The sequence below is a fragment of the Somniosus microcephalus genome, unplaced genomic scaffold (genome assembly GCF_052327205.1).
Source record: "Somniosus microcephalus isolate GS21.2 unplaced genomic scaffold, FLI_Smic_1.0 unresolved_chr7, whole genome shotgun sequence".
NCBI classification, from domain to species: Eukaryota; Metazoa; Chordata; class Chondrichthyes; order Squaliformes; family Somniosidae; genus Somniosus; species Somniosus microcephalus.
The window spans coordinates 3,826,386-3,851,436 of record NW_028225185.1 but is presented as its reverse complement, the minus strand read 5'-3'; the positions used below and the strand labels follow the sequence as shown (position 1 = coordinate 3,851,436).

Genomic DNA, 25,051 nt, shown 5'->3' with positions numbered 1-25,051 from the left:
CCACCAGTACTGTACCCCCGTGTTATACAGTGACAGACTTGTACCCACCAGTACTGTACCCCAGTGTTATACAGTGACAGACCTGTACCCACCAGTACTGTACCCGTGTTATAGTGACAGACCTGTACCCACCAGCACTGTACCCCAGTGTTGTACAGTGACAGACATGTACCCACCAGTACTGTACCCGTGTTATACAGTGACAGACCTGTACCCACCAGTATTGTACCCCAGTGTTATACAGTGACAGACCTGTACCCACCAGTACTGTACCCCAGTGTTATACAGTGACAGACCTGTACCCACCAGTATTGTACCCCAGTGTTTTACAGTGACAGACCTGTACCCCAGTGTTATACAGCTCTAAACACTTTCTCCAGGAACAGTCCTAGTTTGGAAGGACAGAATGTACCATTGCTGGTGGTTCGCCACAGTTACGTTTGCTCACGAGGTTAACGAGAGTTAACACGGAAAGCACAGTTTCTTTCCATCAGATTTCCCGATTAGCTCCCTGCCGGTTTTGGTTTGTGCCTCGGGACCTACTGCCCTTGGGGCCCGTACGCAGCCCAGTGTCACTGACAGAGCGGGAATGGGCAGACACCAATGCAAGGACGGCAGCGAGCAGCAACCGGCAAGGAGCAGGAAATCTCTGCGGGAAGTGCGAGGAGGCGGCGGCAGGAAAGGAAGAGCCACAGGGAGGCGGCGAAGAGATGCAGGGCTGACCATGACAGGCCTGCATAGCCTCACTTTACATCAAAGAACTCGCATTTCTCCAGCGCCTTTCACCACCTCAGGACGTCCCAAAGCGCTTTACAACCAATGAAGTACTTTTTGAAGTGTAGTCACTGTTGTAATATGGGAAACACGGCAGCCAATTGGTATTGTGAGCACTGCAGTGGGACATGCACCAGCATTGTAAATATTTCACAAGGGCAGTGTTTTCACGTTAGTTGGGCTCCTAATAAAAGGCCAGTTAGTAACAATGGGGAGGTTTCGGGCAGGGCCAGCGACATTTCCCTTCAGAAGAGGGAAGAGAAAACTCAACACCGTCATCACTGCTCGAGTCTCTTGTGTCTCTCCTGTCCAACCAGGCTCCGTGTTCCCACAGCGCCAGTGACCGACCGGTACTCAGGACAAGCTCACCGACACCGGCGAGTCGTCGTCGCCTTTTACTGGGGAGCAAACTAACCCCAGAGACCCGTGCTCATTGCCGCTGTAAGAGCCGCTCGCTGCGCAACAGCAGTTCCCCACACGGGCGCGTTTCGCGGTTAAATCGCTCACCTTCCTCAGCAGATCGTGAGGCAGGTAGGACAAGTGCGCGGAATCCAGCGCTCCAGTCTGTGTCAGTGTCGTGACCATCGCCCCGCCAGACTGCAACAAAAGGAGAGATTGTTATTGTACAGGCAACTGCGAAACCTCATGTTACATTGCAACAGCACCGTTCACCAGCTCAAGCGCTTCACAGCCAATGAAGTACTTTTTGAAGTGTAGTCACTGTTGTAATGTGGGAAACGTGGCAGCCAATTTGCGCAGAGCAAGTTCCCACAAACAGCAATGTGATAAATGACCAGATCACCTGTTTTAGTGATGTTGGTTGAGGGATAAATATTGGCCCCAGGACACCGGGGAGAACTCCCCCTGCTCTTCTTCGAATAGTGGCCATGGGATCTTTTACATCCACCTGAGCGCGCAGACGGGGCCTCGGTTTAACGTCTCATCTGAAAGACGGCATCTCTGACAGTGCGGCGCTCCCTCAGTACCGCCCCTCCGACAGTGCGGCGCTCCCTCAGTACCGCCCCTCCGACAGTGCGGTGCTCCCTCAGTACTGCCCCTCCGACAGTGCGGCGCTCCCTCAGTACTGCCCCTCCGACAGTGTGGCGCTCCCTCAGTACCGCCCCTCCGACAGTGCAGCGCTCCCTCAGTACTGCCCCTCCGACAGTGCAGCGCTCCCTCAGTACTGCCCCTCCGACAGTGCAGCGCTCCCTCAGTACTGCCCCTCCGACAGTGCAGCGCTCCCTCAGTGCAGCGCTCCCTCAGTAACGCCCCTCCGACAGTGCGGCGCTCCCTCAGTACCGCCCCTCCGACAGTGCGGCGCTCCCTCAGTACCGCCCCTCCGACAGTGCGGCGCTCCCTCAGTACCGCCCCCCCGACAGTGCGGCGCTCCCTCAGTACCGCCCCTCCGACAGTGCGGCGCTCCCTCAGTACCGCCCCTCCGACAGTGCGGCGCTCCCTCAGTACTGCCCCTCCGACAGTGCGGCGCTCCCTCAGTGCTGCCCCTCCGACAGTGCGGCGCTCCCTCAGTACTGCCCCTCCGACAGTGTGGCGCTCCCTCAGTACCGCCCCTCCGACAGTGCAGCGCTCCCTCAGTACTGCCCCTCCGACAGTGCAGCGCTCCCTCAGTACTGCCCCTCCGACAGTGCAGCGCTCCCTCAGTACTGCCCCTCCGACAGTGCAGCGCTCCCTCAGTGCAGCGCTCCCTCAGTAACGCCCCTCCGACAGTGCGGCGCTCCCTCAGTACCGCCCCTCCGACAGTGCGGCGCTCCCTCAGTACCGCCCCTCCGACAGTGCGGCGCTCCCTCAGTACCGCCCCCCCGACAGTGCGGCGCTCCCTCAGTACCGCCCCTCCGACAGTGCGGCGCTCCCTCAGTACCGCCCCTCCGACAGTGCGGCGCTCCCTCAGTACTGCCCCTCCGACAGTGCGGCGCTCCCTCAGTGCTGCCCCTCCGACAGTGCGGCGCTCCCTCAGTACCGCCCCTCCGACAGTGCGGCGCTCCCTCAGTACCGCCCCTCCGACACTGCGGCGCTCCCTCAGTGCTGCCCCGGGAGGTTCAGACTAGAGTTTGTGCTCAAGTCTCTGGAGTGGGTCTTGAACCCAGGAGCTTCTAACTCAAGAGGCGAGAGAGTGCTGCCCACTGAGCCTCTGGGAATGGAGCACGAACCTGGGGAGGGGAGGTTGAGCAGTTTCTGTTCAGAACAGTAATTTCTGGGGAGAACAGGGAGCATCAGCCGCAGGCCCAGACCCCCGAAACTGAGCACAGCCAGTCTGCTGTAAGACAATCAACTCCTTCGTTTAAAAGGGAACGGTGGTCTTGGTGGAGGGTGTTTTCTATTCAAAGAATCCCCCCCTCCCCCCGATGTCTTATTTGGGGAGGAACCCACAATATAAAAATGTTACTCATTAAAAAACAACAGCGAAAGCGGCAGTTTGCGGAGGGCAGAGGCAGGGAGGCCGGCCTGGAGTGGGCTGAATAGTCGAGCCAGGCAGCGAGACGGGCGAGGGTTTCAGCAGTAGATGGGCTGATTCAAACCCTGACCCCGAAGGGGCCCGCGCTGAACACCACGCGCCGGTGTCTGACAATCCAATCTATCGGTTACTGAACGCCTCTTACCCAGTCATTATTCACCAGCTTCTTCAGGTTGTGGATCAGGGTGAGCTCGTCTGCAAGCACCTGCAAAAACAGGCAGCCATGTTAGCGAGCACCTCGACCGAATGAGGACTTGTGCTTCGTTTTCTGCAATGTGCAGCATCATCAGCGGCACAGACAGGGAGTGGGGTCAGGGGCCAAGTGGTCGGGGTCATTTCGAACCATGGTTAGGAATGTCGTGGACTTTAATTAGCAGGAAGGTGGAGGCCAACGGGACTTCCCAAATGCGGTGGTCATCCCAGACAGAGAGGTCAGTTAGGGTCAGGGAGTGAATGGGAAGGGGTTTGGGCCCATTGGGATTGTATACAGTGGGAGTGAATGGGAAGGGGTTTGGGTCTACTGGGATTGTGTACAGTGGGAGTGAATGGGAAGGGGTTTGGGTCCATTGGGATTGTGCACAGTGGGAGTGAATGGGAAGGGGTTTGGGTCCATTGGGATTGTGTACAGTGGGAGTGAATGGGAAGGGGTTTGGGTCCATTGGGATTGTGTACAGTGGGAGTGAATGGGAAGGGGTTTGGGTCCATTGGGATTGTGTACAGTGGGAGTGAATGGGAAGGGGTTTGGGTCCACTGGGATTGTGTACAATGGGAGTGAATGGGAAGGGGTTTGGGTCCATTGGGATTGTGTACAGTGGGAGTGAATGGGAAGGGGTTTGGGTCCATTGGGATTGTGTACAGTGGGAGTGAATGGGAAGGGGTTTGGGTCCATTGGGATTGTGTACAATGGGAGTGAATGGGAAGGGGTTTGGGTCCATTGGGATTGTGTACCATGGGAGTGAATGGGAAGGGGTTTGGGTCCATTGGGATTGTGTATAATGGGAGTGAATGGGAAGGGGTTTGGGCCCATTGGGATTGTGTACAATGGGAGTGAATGAGAAGGGGTTTGGGTCCATTGGGATTGTGTACAGTGGGAGTGAATGGGAAGGGGTTTGGGTCCATTGGGATTGTGTACAATGGGAGTGAATGGGAAGAGGTTTAGTCCATTGCGATTCTGTGCTTTGACCTGGACTGGGCTCAGCTTGGCGTACACAGTAATCTGTATATTTAACCATTTCAGGGAGGTGAACGGGCAGAACGTCACACCCGGGTACTACACACGTGGAAATAACCCACATTGGTGACGAATGGCTAAGCTACGGTTTGCAGGAAGCGGATGGGATACCTGACTCCTGTCCTCCTTCTTCATGGTGGTGGGCCCCCAGAGAGCGTTGACCCCATCAACCGCCACCAGCATCCGATAGGTGTGGGGCAAGCACTGCGCCTTCAGCTCTTTGAACAGAACGCCCACCACGTCACTGGCGTTCTTCACTCGCGTTAAACCCTGGAAAGGGAGGAACAAGCACCACGTTCAGCTTCGCCATTTCCTGCACCAGTTTCTCATCCCCGCCCCCCCACCAGCCTGTCCTTCCCGGAGGGGCATCGACTCCTTCCCCGGGGTTCAGCTGACGAGGGCGGCAAAGAAGGTAATATCAGCTCCCGCTCCCTATCCAGTGACAGGGTGAGGACAGGTTTGGGCAGAGCTGTGATAATAAGAACATAAGAAATAGGAGCAGGAGTAGGCCAATCGGCCCCTCGAGCCTGCTCCGCCATTCAATAAGATCATGGCTGATCTGATCCTAACCGCCAATCTACTATCACAGAATCATCTCCTGAATCTAACAGAATTAGACACACGAAATAGGAGCAGGATCAGGCTACATGGCCCCCGGGCCCGCTCCGCTATCCACAGGGCCATGTCCGATCCGAACCTAGACTCATGTCCAAATTCCTGCCCGCTCCCTGTAACCCTTAATTCCCTTTACTTCTAGGAAACTGTCTATTTCTGTTTTAAATTTATGTAATGATGTAGCTTCTACAGCTTTTTGGGGCAGCATATTCCATGGACCTACCACCCTCTGAGTGAAGTAGTTCCTCCTCATCTCAGTTTTGAAAGAGCAGCCCCTTATTCTAAGACTATGCCCCCAGTTCTAGTTTCACCCATCATCGGGAACATCCTCCCCGCATCCACCCGATCCAACCCCTTCACAATCTTATATGTTTCAATAAGATCGCCTCTCATTCTTCTGAACTCCAATGAGTAGAGTCCCAATCTACTCAACCTCTCCTCATATGTCCATATGTTGATAATCTTCAAAGTTGAACAGCCTGCACGATTCACCATCTATCTCTCACGGCTACAAGAGCAGGTCAGAGGCTGGGTATTCTGCGGCGAGTGTCTCACCTCCTGACTCCCCAAAGCCTCTCCACCATCTACAAGGCACAAGTCAGGAGTGTGATGGAATACTCTCCACTTGCCTGGATGAGTGCAGCTCCAACAACACTCAAGAAGCTCGGCACCATCTAGGACAAAGCAGCCCGTTTGATCGGCACCCCATCCACCAACTTAAACATTCACTCCCTCCACCACCGGCGCACCGTAGCACTGCAGCAACTCGCTAAGGCTTCTTCAGCAGCACCTCCCAAACCCGCGACCTCTACCACTTAGAAGGACAAGGGCAGCAGGTGCATGGGAACACCACCACCTCCAAGTCACACACACCATCCTCACTTGGAAATATATTACTGTTCCTTCATCGTCGCTGGGTCAAAATCCTGGAACTCCCTCCCTAACAGCACTGTGGGAGCACCTTCACCACACGGACTGCAGCGGCTCAAGGCGGCTCACCACCACCTTCTCAAGGGGCAATTAGGGATTGGCAATAAATGCCGGCCTTGCCAGCAACGCCCACATCCCACGAGCAAATTAAAAAGAATAGCAGCAGGGTATTGGAGGGTCGTTGGTCACAGTGGAACAGTACCCCAGAAAATGCCAACGCCTTCAGGGTCAGAAAGATGAATTTCAGCACTGCTTTGGGAAAGTAGCAGTGGCTGAGTTTCCAGCACACAGTTGGTTATTTGGAGATCAGTTTACACCAGATAGGAAGTGGACCAAACTGACTGGTTTCAGGTGCCACAGGGCCACTGGAATGGACAGAACTCCCTTCGTCCTCTGAAGACACCGGCTTCCTGGGGTATTGGATACCCTCGGCTACCTCACTCAAGTGGGCTTCAGCCTGGACAGTGCCCGCAGGCTATTCAACCGCAGGAGCCCGATCTGGCACTTTCCCCCTCCCAAACGTCCAGCAGGGTCACCAAATCGTGACCGGGAGCAGAAACCCCTGGCTGCTTAATCCTCCGTATCTCACGGCTGCAGTCAACCATCCCAGCACAGATCGGGGATCTGAAACTCGGGGTTTTCAGGCAGTGCATTTACCAGCTCAGCTGCTCGGGGCGGGGGGGGCAGGCGGGGTGGGGAATGCTACCAGGAAGCAGGCTTAATTGGTAAACCATTAGGGTAGTTTTGGGAATTAGCAATGGACGAGGTGGTCTGGTGTTCAAATTTTTTTTAAAATTTTTTTTAATTCTAATTTTTTATTTTTCAAGGCCGGCATTTATTGGCCATCCCTAATTGCCCTTGAGAAGGTGGTGGTGAGCCGCCTTCTTGAACTGCTGCAGTCCCGTGTAGTGAAGGTGCTCCCACAGTGCTGTTAGGGAGGGAGTTCTAGGATTTTTGACCCAGCGCCGATGAAGGAATGGCTGATTTGTCTCAGTCGGGATGGGGTGTGACTTGGGAGGTGGTGGTGTTCCCGTGCGCCTGCTGCCCTTGTCCTTCTGGGTGGTGGAGGCACTGTCGATGTTGGGGCACAGATCCGAAGAATGTCTGATCTCTCCCCGCCATCGTCCTCGGACTAAATCGACGACATCTTTGGAGCTCGGGAGTGCGGTGCCTCACCTGGTCCACCACTTCGCCCAACGGTCGGCCCTCCTCGGTCGCCTCCCGCTTGCTCCAGACATATTTCTGTTGGGTTTTTAGCTGTTTCGAACAAAAACAAAATCCTGTTTGTGCGGTCGAACTGCACATTAACAGCAGCAAAAGCATCCCTCCCACCCCCGTCAATGTAGAGAGATCATGACAGAGCTTTCTCTGCTAAACATGCCAGAATTTCCCATTTTCAGCATTACTGCCCCTACGGTACCATCGCGGTTATGTGACTGGACTAATGATCTGGAGACATGGATGCAAATCCCACCACAGCAGCTGGGGAATTTAAATTCAGTTAATTAAATAAAAAGCTCCTGTCAGTAATGGTGCCCGTGAACCTACCGGATTGTTGTAAAAACCCATCAGTTCACTAATGTCCTTCAGGGAAGGAAATCTGCCGCCCTTACCCGGTCTGGCCGGTATGTGACTCTCGACCCACAGCAATGTGGTTGACTCTTAACTGTCCTCTGAAATAGCCCAGCGAGACACTCAGATGTACCAATCCGCTACAAAAGTAGTCACAGACTGCAGCGGTTCAAGAAGGCAGCTCACCACCACCTTCTCATGGGTAGCTAGGGACGGGCAATAAATGGAAGGCAGCCTTACTGCCCCAGCTATGATCAGTTGAAGCCTGGCCTTGGGGGTGGGGGGCTCACCGAATCACTCTGGTCAAGGCTCCCAGGTGTCGGTTGCTTCATTACCTGCTTTAAGAATCGCTCATTGGTGATCTTGAAGTTTTTGAGCCATGTCGAGGCCTCCAAGGGCTGGTCAAAGCGAGCCTGGTTATAGGACGACTGCATCAGTTCCTTGCAGTGCTTAACCCACAAGTAAGCTGTGATTGAAATATAAAGACGGGCATTTCTATAGCGCATTTCACACCTCAGGACTTACCTCACCCCAACCAATCCCCTTCCCACCGAGTCCCCCAACCCAACCAATCCCCTTCTCGCCGAGTCCCCCAACCCAACCAATCCCCTTCTCGCCGAGTCCCCCAACCCAACCAATCTCCTTCTCGCCGAGTCCCCCAAAGAGATTAGCGTGCAAAATTAAGGCACATGGGATTGGGGGCAAGGTATTGACTTGGATAGAGAACTGGTTGGCGGACAGAAAGCAAAGAGTTGGAATAAGCGGGTCGTTTTCCGAGTGGCAGGCAGTGACTAGTGGGGTGCCGCAAGGATCGGTCCTAGGACCCCAGCTGTTCACAATATATATTAATGATCTGGACGAGGGAATTGGATGTAATATCTCCAAATTTGCAGACGATACAAAGCTGGGTGGGAGGGTATGCTGTGAGGAGGATGTCGTGAAACTCCAGTACGATTTGGACAGATTGGGCAGAAACATGGCAAATGCACTATAGTGGCAAAAACAGGAAGGCAGATTATTATCTGAATGGCAATAGATTGGGAGAAGGGGAAGTGCAACGAGACCTGGGTGTTCTTGTGCACCAGTCGCTGAAGGTAAGCATGCAGGTGCAGCAGGCGGTTAAGAAGGCAAATGGTATGTTGGCCTTTGCAGCAAGAGGGTTCGAGTACAGGAACAAGGATGTCTTGCTACAGTTGTACAGGGCATTGGTGAGACTGCACCTTGAGTATTGTGTGCAGTTTTGGTTGCCTTACCTGAGGAAGGACGTTCTTGCCATGGAAGGAGTGCAGCGAAGATTCACCAGGCTGATACCTGGGATGGCAGGAATGATGTACGAGGAGAGATTGTGTCGATTGGGCTTATACTCACTGGAGTTTGGAAGATTGAGAGGGGATCTCATTGAAACCTATAAAATTCTGTCAGGCCTGGACAGACTAGATGCAGGAAGGATGTTTCTGATGGCCGGGGAGTCCAGAACCAGGGGTCATAGTCTAAGGATAAGGGGTAAGCCATTTAGGACTGAAATGAGGAGTAATTTCTTCACCCAGAGAGTGGTGAACCTGTGGAATTCTCTGCCACAGAGGGCGGTGGAGGCCAGTTCATTAAATATATTCAAGAAAGAGTTGGATATATTTCTTAAGGCTAAAAGGATCAAGGGTTATGGGAAGGCAGGGACAGGGTACTGAATTTGGATGATCAGCCATGATCTCATTGAATGGCGGAGCAGGCTCGAAGGGCCGAATGGCCTACTCCTGCTCCTATCTTCTATGTTTCTATGTAACCCAACCAATCCCCTTGTCGCCGAGTCCCCCAACCAATCCCCTTGTCGCCGAGTCCCCCAACCAATCCCCTTGTCGCCGAGTCCCCCAACCAATCCCCTTGTCGCCGAGTCCCCCAACCAATCCCCTTGTCGCCGAGTCCCCCAACCAATCCCCTTGTCGCCGAGTCCCCCAACCAATCCCCTTGTCGCTGAGTCCCCCAACCAATCCCCATCTCACCGAATCCCCCAACCCAACCAATCCCCTTCTCGCCGAGTCCCCCAACCCAACCAATCCCCTTGTCGCCGAGTCCCTCAACCAATCCCCATCTCACCGAATCCCCCAACCAATCCCCTTCTCACCGAATCCCCCAACCCAACCAATCCCCTTCTCGCCGAGTCCCCCAACCCAACCAATCCCCATCTCACCGAATCCCCCAACCAATCCCCTTCTCACCGAATCCCCCAACCCAACCAATCCCCTTCTCGCCGAGTCCCCCAACCCAACCAATCCCCATCTCACCGACTCCCCCAACCAATCCCCTTCTCACCGAATCCCCCAACCCAACCAATCCCCTTCTCGCCGAGTCCCCCAACCAATCCCCATCTCACCGAATCCCCCAACTCAACCAATCCCCTTCTCGCCGAGTCCCCCAACCCAACCAATCCCCTTGTCGCCGAGTCCCCCAACCAATCCCCATCTCACCGAATCCCCCAACCAATCCCCTTCTCACCGAATCCCCCAATCCAACCAACCCCCTTCTCGCCGAGTCCCCCAACCCAACCAATCCCCTTCTCGCCGAGTCCCCCAACCCAACCAATCCCCTTGTCGCCGAGTCCCCCAACCAATCCCCTTGTCGCCGAGTCCCCCAACCAATCCCCTTGTCGCCGAGTCCCCCAACCAATCCCCTTCTCGCTGAGTCCCCCAACCAATCCCCATCTCACCGAATCCCCCAATCCAACCAACCCCCTTCTCGCCGAGTCCCCCAACCCAACCAATCCCCTTCTCGCCGAGTCCCCCAACCCAACCAATCCCCTTGTCGCCGAGTCCCCCAACCAATCCCCTTGTCGCCGAGTCCCCCAACCAATCCCCTTGTCGCCGAGTCCCCCAACCAATCCCCTTCTCGCTGAGTCCCCCAACCAATCCCCATCTCACCGAATCCCCCAACCCAACCAATCCCCTTCTCGCCGAGTCCCCCAACCCAACCAGTCCCCTTCTCGCCGAGTCCCCCAACCAATCCCCTTCAGACCGAGTCCCCCAACCAATCCCCTTCAGACCGAGTCCCCCAACCAATCCCCTTCAGACCGAGTCCCCCAACCAATCCCCATCTTACCGAGTCCCTCAACCCAACCAATCCCCTTCCCAGTCCCCCAACCCAACCAATCCCCTTCCCAGTCCCCCAACCCAACCAATCCCCTTCTCGCCGAGTCCCCCAACCCAACCAATCCCCTTCTCGCCGAGTCCCCCAACCCAACCAATCCCCTTCTCGCCGAGTCCCCCAACCCAACCAATCCCCTTCTCGCCGAGTCCCCCAACCCAACCAATCCCCTTCTCGCCAAGTCCCCCAACCCAACCAATCCCCTTCTCGCCGAGTCCCCCAACCCAACCAGTCCCCTTCTCGCCGAGTCCCCCAACCCAACCAATCCACTTCTCGCCGAGTCCCTCAACCCAACCAATCCCCATCTCGCCGAGTCCCTCAACCCAACCAATCCCCCAACCCAACCAATCCCCTTCTCGCCGAGTCCCCCAACCCAACCAATCCCCATCTCGCCGAGTCCCCCAACCCAACCAATCCCCTTCTCGCCGAGTCCCCCAACCCAACCAATCCCCTTCTCACCGAGTCCCCAACCAATCCCCTTCTCACCGAGTCCAACCCAACCAATCCCCTTCTCACCGAGTCCCCAACCAATCCCCTTCTCACCGAGTCCCCAACCAATCCCCTTCTCACCGAGTCCCCAACCAATCCCCTTCTCACCGAGTCCAACCCAACCAATCCCCTTCTCACCGAGTCCAACCCAACCAATCCCCTTCTCACCGAGTCCCCAACCAATCCCCTTCTCACCATGTCCCCAACCAATCCCCTTCTCGCCGAGTCCCCAACCCAACCAATCCCCTTCTCACCGAGTCCCCAACCAATCCCCTTCTCACCATGTCCCCAACCAATCCCCTTCTCGCCGAGTCCCCCAACCCAACCAATCCCCTTCTCGCCGAGTCCCCCCAAACCCAACCAATCCCCTTCTCACCGAGTCCCCCAACCAATCCCCTTCTCACCGAGTCCCCCAACCAATCCCCTTCTCACCGAGTCCCCCAACCAATCCCCTTCTCACCGAGTCCCCCCAACCAATCCCCTTCTCACCGAGTCCCCCCAACCAATCCCCTTCTCACCGAGTTCAACCCAACCAATCCCCTTCTCGCCGAGTCCCCAACCCAACCAATCCCCTTCTCACCGAGTCCCCAACCAATCCCCTTCTCACCATGTCCCCAACCAATCCCCTTCTCGCCGAGTCCCCCAACCCAACCAATCCCCTTCTCGCCGAGTCCCCCCAAACCCAACCAATCCCCTTCTCACCGAGTCCCCAACCAATCCCCTTCTCACCATGTCCCCAACCAATCCTCTTCTCACCGAGTCCCCAACCCAACCAATCCTCTTCTCACCGAGTCCCCAACCAATCCCCTTCTCACCGAGTCCCCCAACCCAACCAATCCCCTTCTCACCGAGTCCCCCCAATCCAACCAATCCCCTTCTCGCCGAGTCCCCAACCCAACCAATCCCCTTCTCACCGAGTCCCCAACCAATCCCCTTCTCACCATGTCCCCAACCAATCCCCTTCTCGCCGAGTCCCCCAACCCAACCAATCCACTTCTCGCCGAGTCCCCCCAAACCCAACCAATCCCCTTCTCGCCGAGTCCCCCCAAACCCAACCAATCCCCTTCTCACCGAGTCCCCCAACCAATCCCCTTCTCACCGAGTCCCCCAACCAATCCCCTTCTCACCGAGTCCCCCAACCAATCCCCTTCTCACCGAGTCCCCCAACCAATCCCCATCTCACCGAGTCCCCAACCAATCCCCTTCTCACCATGTCCCCAACCAATCCTTCTCACCGAGTCCCCAACCAATCCCCTTCTCACCGAGTCCCCCAACCCAACCAATCCCCTTCTCACCGAGTCCCCCAACCCAACCAATCCCCTTCTCACCGAGTCCCCAACCCAACCAATCCCCTTCTCACCATGTCCCCAACCAATCCCCTTCTCGCCGAGTCCCCCAACCCAACCAATCCCCTTCTCGCCGAGTCCAACCCAACCAATCCCCTTCTCACCGAGTCCCCCAACCCAACCAATCCCCTTCTCACCGAGTCCCCAACCCAACCAATCCCCTTCTCACCATGTCCCCAACCAATCCCCTTCTCGCCGAGTCCCCCAACCCAACCAATCCCCTTCTCGCCGAGTCCAACCCAACCAATCCCCTTCTCACCGAGTCCAACCCAACCAATCCCCTTCTCGCCGAGTCCCCAACCCAACCAATCCCCTTCTCACCATGTCCCCAACCAATCCCCTTCTCGCCAAGTCCCCCAACCCAACCAATCCCCTTCTCGCCGAGTCCCCCCAAACCCAACCAATCCCCTTCTCGCCGAGTCCCCCCAAACCCAACCAATCCCCTTCTCACCGAGTCCCCCAACCAATCCCCTTCTCACCGAGTCCCCCCAACCAATCCCCTTCTCGCCGAGTCCCCCCAAACCCAACAAATCCCCTTCAGAGTCCCCCAACCAATCCCCTTCTCACCGAGTCCCCCAACCAATCCCCTTCTCACCGAGTCCCCCCAACCAATCCCCTTCTCACCGAGTCCCCCCAACCAATCCCCTTCTCACCGAGTCCCCAACCCAACCAATCCCCTTCTCACCGAGTCCCCAACCAATCCCCTTCTCACCATGTCCCCAACCAATCCCCTTCTCACCGAGTCCCCAACCAATCCCCTTCTCACCATGTCCCCAACCAATCCTCTTCTCACCGAGTCCCCAACCCAACCAATCCTCTTCTCGCCGAGTCCCCAACCAATCCCCTTCTCACCGAGTCCCCAACCAATCCCCTTCTCACCGAGTCCCCCCAACCAATCCCCTTCTCACCGAGTCCCCCCAACCAATCCCCTTCTCGCCGAGTCCCCCCAAACCCAACCAATCCCCTTCTCACCGAGTCCCCAATCCCCTTCTCACCGAGTCCCCCAACCAATCCCCTTCTCACCGAGTCCCCCCAACCAATCCATCCCCTTCTCACCGAGTCCCCCAACCAATCCCCTTCTCACCGAGTCCCCCCAACCAATCCCCTTCTCGCCGAGTCCCCCCAAACCCAACCAATCCCCTTCTCACCGAGTCCCCCCAAACCCAACCAATCCACTTCTCGCCGAGTCCCCCCAAACCCAACCAATCCCCTTCTCACCGAGTCCCCTAACCCAACCAATCCCCTTCTCACCGAGTCCCCAATCCCCTTCTCACCGAGTCCCCAACCAATCCCCTTCTCACCGAGTCCCCCAACCAATCCCCTTCTCACCGAGTCCCCCAACCAATCCCCTTCTCGCCGAGTCCCCCCAAACCCAACCAATCCCCTTCTCGCCGAGTCCCCCCAAACCCAACCAATCCCCTTCTCACCGAGTCCCCAATCCCCTTCTCACCGAGTCCCCTAACCCAACCAATCCCCTTCTCACCGAGTCCCCAATCCCCTTCTCACCGAGTCCCCAACCAATCCCCTTCTCACCGAGTCCCCCAACCAATCCCCTTCTCACCGAGTCCCCCCAACCAATCCCCTTCTCACCGAGTCCCCCAACCAATCCCCTTCTCGCCGAGTCCCCCCAAACCCAACCAATCCCCTTCTCGCCGAGTCCCCCCAAACCCAACCAATCCCCTTCTCACCGAGTCCCCCAACCAATCCCCTTCTCACCGAGTCCCCCAACCAATCCCCTTCTCACCGAGTCCCCCCAACCAATCCCCTTCTCGCCGAGTCCCCCCAAACCCAACCAATCCCCTTCTCACCGAGTCCCCCAACCAATCCCCTTCTCACCGAGTCCCCCAACCAATCCCCTTCTCACCGAGTCCCCCCAACCAATCCCCTTCTCGCCGAGTCCCCCCAAACCCAACCAATCCCCTTCTCACCGAGTCCCCCAACCAATCCCCTTCTCACCGAGTCCCCCAACCAATCCCCTTCTCACCGAGTCCCCCAACCAATCCCCTTCTCACCGAGTCCCCCCAACCAATCCCCTTCTCACCGAGTCCCCCCAACCAATCCCCTTCTCACCGAGTCCCCAACCCAACCAATCCCCTTCTCACCGAGTCCCCAACCAATCCCCTTCTCACCATGTCCCCAACCAATCCCCTTCTCACCATGTCCCCAACCAATCCCCTTCTCACCGAGTCCCCCAACCAATCCCCTTCTCACCGAGTCCCCCCAACCAATCCCCTTCTCACCGAGTCCCCCCAACCAATCCCCTTCTCACCGAGTCCCCAACCCAACCAATCCCCTTCTCACCGAGTCCCCAACCAATCCCCTTCTCACCATGTCCCCAACCAATCCCCTTCTCACCATGTCCCCAACCAATCCCCTTCTCACCGAGTCCCCCAACCCAACCAATCCCCTTCTCACTGAGTCCCCCAACCCAACCAATCCCCTTCTCGCCAAGTCCCCCAACCCAACCAATCCCCTTCTCGCCAAGTCCCCCAACCCAACCAATCCCCTTCTCGCCAAGTCCCCCAACCCAACCAATCCCCTTCTCACCGAGTCCCCAATCCCCTTCTCACCGAGTCCCCTAACCCAACCAATCCCCTTCTCACCGAGTCCCCAATCCCCTTCTCACCGAGTCCCCAACCAATCCCCTTCTCACCGAGTCCCCAATCCCCTTCTCACCGAGTCCCCAACCAATCCCCTTCTCACCGAGTCCCCTAACCCAACCAATCCCCTTCTCACCGAGTCCCCCAACCCAACCAATCCCCTTCTCACCGAGTCCCCCAACCCAACCAATCCCCTTCTCGCCGAGTCCCCTAACCCGACCAATCCCCTTCTCACCGAGTCCCCAACCCAACCAATCTCCTTCTCACCGAGTCCCCCAACCAATCCCCTTCTCACCGAGTCCCCCAACCCAACCAATCCCCTTCTCACCGAGTCCCCCAACCCAACCAATCCCCTTCTCGCCGAGTCCCCTAACCCAACCAATCCCCTTCTCACCGAGTCCCCCAACCCAACCAATCCCCTTCTCGCCGAGTCCCCAACCCAACCAATCCCCTTCTCACCGAGTCCCCAACCCAACCAATCCCCTTCTCACCGAGTCCCCCAACCAGCTTCTCACTAAATCCCCCAACCTCTTCTCGTACCAGAAACCCATCCAATTGTCTCTTGACCCCAAGTTGAGACAAAGCGTTGGTGCCTTACCGTCTGGGACGTGCAGGATTAACCAGTCCTGCTTGGCGCAGTGATGGACTGCGTTGCACAAGGTGAGCGTTTTCCCGCACCCCTTCTGACCATCTAGAACCGCAATGAGTCAAGGAGAGAACGGGACCAAACAGCTCGCAGTCTGGGACTGGCTCGCCGTGAGCAGACCCAGAGGGTCTCGCGGTTTGGGAACAAGCTGCCTTCTATCGCACACTCCCGTTCCTGGGCTGCCTGCGTTGGTCACACAGCGGCAGGGCAGTCGACTGACTGGATGGGCAATGGTTAGCGAGCTGTTAATGGTGCCAAGTGCAGGCCATGCCATTCCCCACAGGGAGTGAAGGAGAGGGAAAGAAAAGTTGAAGATGAATCACCCCAGCTGCTCCCACCATTGGGCTGGGAACAGGTCCCTGGGCAGGCCTGGTACCGGGAAACTTCAGTTCTAAAGCTCGCTAGTGGAGAGTTAGGCAACAGTTGGGACAAATATACAAACTATACTGTGCTCACCAACAGCCAACGGGAACAAGGATCCAGGGGCATACCCTGTCGTTCCTCGTGTGAAACATCACAGCATCAACCGTGTTGGAAATTCATTGACACCGAAAGCAGAGTCCATTCCCATTCAATGGCGCGTGAGACGCGGTTCCTTGCTGAGCTGCCGTACACTGCCAGACCACCTCCGCTACCTCCACTCAACCCAGAGTGGTGAACCTGTGGAATTCTCTACCACAGAAGGCAGTTGAGGCCACTTCATTAAATATATTCAAGAAGGAGTTGGATATATTTCTTAAGGCTAAAGGGATCAAGGGATATGGGGAGAAGGCAGGGACAGGGTACTGAATTTGGATGATCAGCCATGATCTCATTGAATGGCGGAGCAGGCTCGAGGGGCCGAATGGCCGACTCCTGTTCCTATCTTCTATGTTTCTATGTCTGTCCCTTGTCTGGGAGTTCGGCTGCGAGTGTGGGCATAATATTCGACCGCGGGAATCTGTTCCGTCCTCAGTTGCACGCTCTCTGTAGTGGGGTCGGTGTCAAGGGGTCAGGAACAGAGCCCTGGGACCATCCCGAATCGGTGTGGCTCAATGCTGCACCGGGTGCCGCAGTCCACCGAGCCACCCATGGGGGGGGGCGCTGTCTGTGACAGGACACAAGAGCAGCTTTAGCAGTCAAGCTACTGAACAGAAAGTGCCTCCCTATCCAAGCTCGCCTCCTCCACAATCTCAAGAGGCTTGTGTTTAAAATCTTTGAAGATTTTGTTCAGAGAAATTTATGGCACAGAAGGAAGCCATTCGGCCCATCGTGTCCGTGCTGGCCGACAAAGAGCAATCCCAGCCTAATCCCACTTTCCAGCTCTTGGTCCGTAGCCCTGTAGGTTACGGCACTTCAAGTGCATATCCAAGTACTTTTTAAATGTGATGAGGGTTTCTGCCTCGACCACCCTTTCAGGCAGTGAGTTCCAGACCCCCACCACACTCTGGGTGAAGAAAGTTCTCCTCAACTCCCCTCTAATCCTTCGACCAATTACTTTAAATCTCTGTCCCCCTGATTATTGACCCTCTCTGCGAAGGGAAATAGGTCCTTCCTATCCACTCTATCCAGGCCCCTCATAATTTATACACCTCAATTAAATCTCCCCACAGCCTCCTCTGTTCCAAAGATGACAACCCCATTTGTTTTTTAAAATAAAAAAGGATACAGACGACGTATCGAATGGCCGGGTGCGAATAATTAGCGGCTTTTAAATAACCGATCAACTCCAGCGCCGGCCGTCGAACCATGACACACGCCTCGTTGAAAGTCTTAACCTGAAAGACGAAGAGACAGGAGATCAGACACCAGCAGCAACGGCCTAAAGCGCACAAGGTGGAATTGCAGATTACACAGCCAATCCTCGCCGCCCTCAGTCTGCCTTTGTCCCACAATCCGAGCCTGTATACGGGTCTTGAATTCAACACGGGGAGAATGCGGGGGGGGGGGGGGGGGGAAAAAGAGGAGAGAGTGCGTTAAGGATAGGATGCTGGGAGGAAGAGAGAGAAAGGAAAGTCAATAGAAACTCTACCGCGGTGAGACAGATACGAGAGACAGAGAGAGGAGCATGAAAGAAGGAGCGAGAGCACGCAACAGTGAGAGAGAGAGAGAGACAAGAGGACAGGGACAAAGAAGCAGCAAGAGAAAGAGAAAAAGGAAACAGGCAGATTAGAGGCAGGAGAGAGACTGGCCAGTGAACGGCACACCTATTCCTGCACCCATTTAGGAGAGAGGTGTAGGAAGAGCCCCCCCCCCCACCCCCAGAGCAGTAACCCAGCATGGCTGCAAAGTGGGAAAGGTATTTCCCTCCGGATACACGGAGAATGAGCAAACACCGCCCCCCCCCCCCCGGCAGTAGAGGAGCCACCTACCTGCTGCTGGAAGCGGCGAGTCAGGCCGTGAGGGAAGATGGTTTTCAGATCACCGGGAGAGATGGTGTAGTGCAGCCCCCCGTGCTGCTCATCGTGTAGTCCCTGTACAAAGAGCACACCACATCCGGTTCACTTACACGGCGCCCTCAGATACAGCACGTCTCGGGAGAGCTCGACGGTGGGTCGAAGAGCAGGGGGCGGGAAAGGTTCAGGAAGGGCTCAGACGTACGGAAGGGGTGTTTTTGGAGGGAGCGAGAGAGAGCGTGCGCGCGCCTCTGGGGGGAAGAGTTCCACGGAATAGGGGGCATAGCGAGTTTAGACAGCGACTGTCAAGCATGGAGGCCTCACGGCCAAGGCTGACCCTGTCCTTGCTCGGCGCCCCACACATTCACTACACGAGTCCGCGGATGAGCAGAGGGACCCCAAGCTCGTTTCCCCCCCCCCCCCACCCCGACCCTGGTTCAATTTAGGTATGCGAGAAGACACGGAGTATTGAGCCTGGAACCTGCCGGCCTCTCTGGTTTCCGGCTATGCCGGGCACTGCACGCACCCGCCCAGTCTCGGTAAACATACCGATAGAACAGTGCTCAGTCCGGTGCAGGGAACTCAGCGAGGAACTGAGGGAATTACATGAAATTTTGACCATTTAAAAACAATCCTCCGAGAGCAATGCCAGTTTAACAGGAAGACAGGGAGCATGAAAAATTGTAAGTGTACTTGTCATAGAATCATAGAAATTCAATGCACAGGCAGCCATTCGGCCCATCGTGTCTGTGCCGGCCGACAAAGAGCGATCCCAGCCTAATCCCACTTTCCAGCTCTTGGTCCGTAGCCCTGCAGGTTACGGCACTTGAAGTGCATATCCAAGTACTTTTAAATGTGCTGAGAGGGTTTCTGCCTTGACCACCCTTTCAGGCAGTGAGTTCCAGGCCCTCACCACCCTCTGGGTGAAAAAAGTTCTCCTCAACTCCCCTCTAATCCTCCGACCAATGACTTTCAATCTCTGCCCCCTGGTTATTGACCTCTCTGTTCAGGGAAATCGGTCCTTCCTATCCACTCTATCCAGGGCCCCTCATCATTTTATACACCTCAATTAAATCTCCCCTCAGCCTCCTCTGTTCCAAGGAAAAGACTGATACCTGGGATGGCAGGAATGACGTACGAGGAGAGATTGGGACGATTGGGCTTGTACTCGCTGGAGTTTAGAAGAATGAGAGGGGATCTCATTGAAACTTATAAAATTCTAACAGGACTAGACAGACTAGATGCAGGAAGGATGTTCCCGATGGCGGGGAGTCCAGAACCAGGGGTCACAGTCTAAGGATAAGGGGTAAGCCATTTAGGACTGAGATGAGGAGGAATTTATTCACCCAGAGAGTGGTGAACCTGTGGAATTCTCTGCCACAGAAGGCAGTTGAGGCCAATTCATTAAATATATTCAAGAAGGAGTTAGATATATTTCTTAAGGCTAAAGGGATCAAGGGATATGGGGAGAAAGCAGGGACAGGGTACTGAATTTGGATGATCAGCCATGATCACATTGAATGGCAGAACAGGCTCGAGGGGCCGAATGGCCGACTCCTGCTCCTATCTTCTATGTTTCTATGAAAACAACCCCAGCCTATCCAATCTTTCCTCGTAGCTAAAATTCCCCAGTCCTGGCAACATCCTCGTACATCTCCTCTGTACCCTTTCTAGCGCGATCACATCTTTCCTATAAAGTGTTCCTGAAAGACAACCGAGAGGGCCACGCCTGGCACTTACCGGATCAGTTTCGCTCGTCCTGAAAACAGACGCGGCTCTGCTGGCTGCTGTGACCGTCTGTGGTGCAGCGCAGGACTCCCGCAGCCTGGGGCTGCGATGAAAGGGACGGCCGTGGCCAGCCTGCAAAACGAACAAGAGCATTGATAACAAATGTTCTCTTTAAGCTGCGTAGCAAATGGGGAAAAGGTCCCACGCGCAGGCCGCTCACCGGCTCCTGCGTCGTAAATACCGCGCCTGCGCGGAAATTAAAAGGGACCGCGCGCTAAAAGAAACAGGCCACGCAGAGCAAAGCGCATTTACAGGGAACCCTGGTAATAACTCTTCTTGACAGTAAAGAATTCGGACAGCAAAAAAAAGACACCGCCATGTCAGGCCTGGCGCTCAGCGGGACACACGAGCTCCCAGACGTGGTCAGGCGGGAGCACTGGCTGCCCAGGTTTAGGACTGCGAGGGAGGGAGGCCGTGGAGCAATCCAGGGACTGTATTCTAATCCAGGACGTCACACAATGACCCAACAGAAAGAAAGGACTCTCATTTCTCCAGCGCCTTTCACCACTTCAGGACGTCCCGCAGCGCTTTACAGCCAACGAAGTACTTTTTGAAGTGTAGTCACTGTTGTAATGTAGGAAACGCAGCAGCCAATTTGCGCACAGCAAGCTCCTGCAAACAGCAATGTGATAATGACCAGGTCACCTGCTCTCGGCTGTTCCTCGTGAAAGGTTTGCAGCATCTATTTTCTCAGGGCTGAGGTTGAACAATTATTCAGAAAGTTCGACAAAATTTTGCCGAACATCAATTTAGCAACCAGAAAAAGCTCGGCTTCCTCTCCCTAGGGGACGAGGCATCTTTGACGCTCATCAACCGCACCCTACAAGTGACTTTTAAAGTGATAAATAGGTGTGTAGCTTTATCACTCCACAGAAAATTTCTAAATTACACGGCAGCGTTGCTGAATTTCATCTTTCATGGGGAACAATGCAGTTGAGCAGCCACCAGGGGGCGCCCAGCCTCAGTAATAAATCACGGCCACCCCTCCTCACCGACACAAATGTAAGCCTTAAAGTTTTAACCTGCTGCACACACATAGGTGGAGACAAAAGAAAGCCAGAAATACACAATGATTGTGCAGAGAATGAGAAGGGGCTGACCTCAGCCAGGGTGCCTGGGCTGGCGGGCGGAGAGAGAGAGAGAGGAACACAAGAGGGTTCCTGCTCCTTAATATGAATCAGTGACACTACTGCACATGTGGACGCTGGGCTCGACTGCGACGTCTCGAATTCACCCAAGCGTCCCCCGGAACGTTACAAGAGCAGCTGTGCGCACCGAACAGGAAGCAGGAGAGAAGGTTGGGGCGCTGACCTGAAGCAGCTCTGGGGAGACAGGTTTTGAGGAAGCTCTTGCAGGGAGGGTGAGACACCTCCGACAGTGCGGCGCTCCCTCAGTACCGCCCCTCCGACAGTGCAGCACTCCCTCAGTACCGGCCCTCCGACAGTGCGGCGCTCCCTCAGTACTGCCCCTCCGACAGTGCGGCGCTCCCTCAGTACCGCCCCTCCGACAGTGCGGCGCTCCCTCAGTACCGCCCCTCCGACAGTGCGGCGCTCCCTCAGTACCGCCCCTCCGACCGTGCGGCGCTCCCTCAGTACCGCCCCTCCGACAGTGCGGCGCTCCCTCAGTACCGCCCCTCCGACAGTGCGGCACTCCCTCAGTACCGCCCCTCCGACAGTGCGGCGCTCCCTCAGTACCGCCCCTCCGGCAGTGCGGCGCTCCCTCAGTACCGCCCCGCTCGGCAGTGCGGCGCTCCCTCAGTACCGCCCCTCCGGCAGTGCGGCGCTCCCTCAGTACCGCCCCTCCGACAGTGCGGCGCTCCCTCAGTACCGCCCCTCCGACAGTGCGGCGCTCCCTCAGTACCGCCCCTCCGACAGTGCGGCGCTCCCTCAGTACCGCCCCTCCGACAGTGCGGCGCTCCCTCAGTACCGCCCCTCCGACAGTGCGGCGCTCGCTCAGTACCGCCCCTCCGACAGTGCGGTGCTCCGAGTACCGCCCCTCCGACGCTCCCTCAGTACCGCCCCTCCGACAGTGCGGCGCTCCCTCAGTACCGCCCCTCCGACAGTGCGGCGCTCCCTCAGTACCGCCCCTCCAACAGTGCGGCACTCCCTCAGTACTGCCCCTCCGACAGTGCGGCACTCCCTCAGTACTGCCCCTCCGACAGTGCGGCACTCCCTCAGTACCGCTCCTCCGACCGTGCGGCACTCCCTCAGTACCGCCCCTCCGACCGTGCGGCACTCCCTCAGTACTGCCCCTCCGACAGTGCGGCACTCCCTCAGTACCGCCCCTCTGACAGTGCGGCACTCCCTCAGTACTGCCCCTCTGACAGTGCGGCACTCCCTCAGTACCGCCCCTCCAACAGTGCGGCACTCCCTCAGTACTGCCCCTCCGACAGTGCGGCACTCCCTCAGTACCGCCCCTCCGACCGTGCGGCACTCCCTCAGTACCGCCCCTCTGACAGTGCGGCACTCCCTCAGTACCGCCCCTCCAACAGTGCGGCACTCCCTCAGTACTGCCCCTCCGACAGTGCGGCACTCCCTCAGTACTGCCCCTCCGACAGTGCGGCACTCCCTCAGTACCGCCCCTCCGACGCTCCCTCAGTACTGCCCCTCCGACAGTGCGGCACTCCCTCAGTACTGCACTGGGAGTGTCGGCCTGGATTATGTGCTTAAGTCACAACCGGACTCAGATGCAAGAGTGCTACCCACTGAGCCACGGCTGACTCAGTTGCATCCTGGGCTCCCAGGGCTGTCTGAGAAGTGAGCTGATAAAATGTAGGTGAGGGACAAAGGAAACAGAAGTTCCTTCCCTGACCTGCCCTATTGTTAAATGCCTCAATTCCCCTTGACTAGATTATCGATACAGCTATTTTTAAAAAGGTACCAACTGATCCCCAATTAACTCCCATCTCGGAGAGTCTGTTCCACATTCACGATCCTGTGAGGGAAGGTATTTGTGGAATCTCTAACCTTGCACGAGCTTGGTGATCCTCTCCAGTGTAAAATAATTTGATCGAGATACACAGAGCCCTGTGGAGCCCCTGGGCAAAACACACACTTATTCAATCCTGAAAAGCAGCCATTTAAAATCAACCTGGCTTCAGGGCAGTGTCTGCTGGGTCGAGTAACTATTGGTGCACGAAGCTGTGCAGGACCAGCTTTCGGCAGCAGTAAGCGGGTCAGTGTCAGCTGTGGCTCAGTGGCTCGCACTCTCACCTCCGAGTCAGAAGGCTGTGAGTTGAAGTCTCTCTCCAGAGACTTGATCACAAAAATCTAGGCTGGCACTCCAGTGCGGCACCGAGGGAGCGCCGCGCTGTCGGAGGGGCGGCACCGAGGGAGCGCCGCGCTGTCGGAGGGGCGGCACCGAGGGAGCGCCGCGCTGTCGGAGGGGCGGCACCGAGGGAGCGCCGCGCTGTCGGAGGGGCGGCACCGAGGGAGCGCTGCGCTGTCGGAGGGGCCGTCTTTTGGATGAGACATTAAACCGAGGTCCTGTCTGCCCTCTCAGGTGGACATAAAAGATCCCAGGATACAATTTCGAAGAGGAGCAGGGGGGAGTTCTCCCCAGTGTCCTGGGGCCAATATTTATCCCTCAACCAACATCACTAAAAACAGATTATCTGGTCATTCTCACATTGCTGTTTGTGGGAGCTTGCTGTGCGCAATATTAGCTGCCGCGTTTCCTACATTACAACAGTGACCACACTTCAAAAAAAAGTACTTCATTGGCTGTGAAGCGCTTTGGGACGTCCTGTGGTGGTGAAAGTCGCCAGAGAAATGCGAGTCTTTGGGTGTGTGGAACACGGTCGGCCAGCTGAAGGAGTTATTATTCATGGACTGCCCTTCACCGGGCCACCTTCCTGCTGCACGTCCCGCTGATTATCTGCGCTGCCTTCAGGGCATGTTGGCGCAGTTTTCAGTTCCAGGCAGGTTAATAAGGTCAGAAGAAAAGCAAACAAAGCACTAGGGATCATTTCTGGAGGGGCAGAATTGAAAAGCAGAGAGGTTATGTTGAACTTGTATCGAACCTTTGTTTAGACCACACTGGGAGCACTGCAAACAGTTCTGGTCTCCGTATTATAAAAAGGATATCGAGGCACTGGAGAAAGTGCAAAAAGATTCACAATGGTGATACCGGAACGGAGAGGTTATAACTATCAGGAAAGATTGAACAGGCCGGGGCTCTTTTCTCTAGAAAGGAGAAGGCTGTGGGGTGACCCGAGGTCTTTCAAATTATGAAAGGGTTCGATAGGGTAGAGGTAGAGAAGATGTTTCCACTTGTGGGGGAGACCAGAACTAGCAGACTATCAATATATAAGACAGTCACTAATAAATCCAATGGGGAATTCAGGAGAAACTTCTTTACCCAGAGAGTGGTGAGAATGTGGAACTCACTACCACAGGGAGTGGTTGAGGTGAATAGTATCGATGCATTTAAGGGGAGGCTGGATAAACACATGAGGGAGAAAGGAATCGAAGGATATGGTGATGGAGTGAGATGAAGAGGGGTGGGAGGAGGCTCGAGTGGAGCAGAAACACCGGCACGGACCAGTTGGCCCGAACGGAAATACTGTGTAACTGCAAACTCAACACAGGACTCACCAGTCGGCCAAGTTTGGCGACCGTCCGCAGACTCTTCACCAGCATTCCTGTGAAGAAAAAAAAAGAGGGAATTTCATCAGGTTCAGCCCTTGTAGGCCATGCAGAGAACCGCTTAATACCCCTGGTGATGATCCGGGACACTTTTGTATGCATCCCATGCAGCCCCAGGTAAAGTTTACATCCCTGTTACCATTAATCCCCACAGCTCGCAAGCTGCAGCTAGGAACAGGAGGAGGCCCATTCAGCCCCCTCGAGCCTGTTACACAGGAACAGGAGGAGGCCATTCAGCCCCTCGAGCCTGTTACACAGGAACAGGAGGAGGCCCATTCAGCCCCCTCGAGCCTGTTACACAGGAACAGGAGGAGGCCATTCAGCCCCTCGAGCCTGTTACACAGGAACAGGAGGAGCCCATTCAGCCCCTCGAGCCTGTTACACAGGAACAGGAGGAGGTCCATTCAGCCCCTCGAGCCTGTTACACAGGAACA

The 25,051-nt window shown here is 56.0% G+C and overlaps 1 protein-coding gene across 4 annotated transcripts in view; it reads right to left on the bottom strand.

The window, feature by feature from the left end:
• Positions 1-25,051, bottom strand: part of dap3 (death associated protein 3) — a 39,734-nt gene that overhangs the window by 8,632 nt on the left and 6,051 nt on the right. For 3 of the 4 annotated variants that reach the window (XM_085978491.1, XM_085978493.1, XM_085978492.1), the window contains exons 2-11: positions 24,567-24,613; positions 19,924-20,043; positions 18,160-18,261; positions 17,457-17,565; positions 15,761-15,853; positions 7,928-8,058; positions 7,197-7,277; positions 4,587-4,745; positions 3,390-3,449; positions 1,282-1,371 (exon numbers count right to left, since the gene is read on the bottom strand). In XM_085978491.1, coding sequence (XP_085834617.1) covers positions 1,282-1,371; positions 3,390-3,449; positions 4,587-4,745; positions 7,197-7,277; positions 7,928-8,058; positions 15,761-15,853; positions 17,457-17,565; positions 18,160-18,261; positions 19,924-20,043; positions 24,567-24,611 — 990 coding nt within the window. In that variant the 5' untranslated portion in view covers positions 24,612-24,613. The remainder of the gene's footprint in view (positions 1-1,281; positions 1,372-3,389; positions 3,450-4,586; positions 4,746-7,196; positions 7,278-7,927; positions 8,059-15,760; positions 15,854-17,456; positions 17,566-18,159; positions 18,262-19,923; positions 20,044-24,566; positions 24,614-25,051) is intronic. The other variant, XM_085978494.1, reaches the window with a different exon arrangement.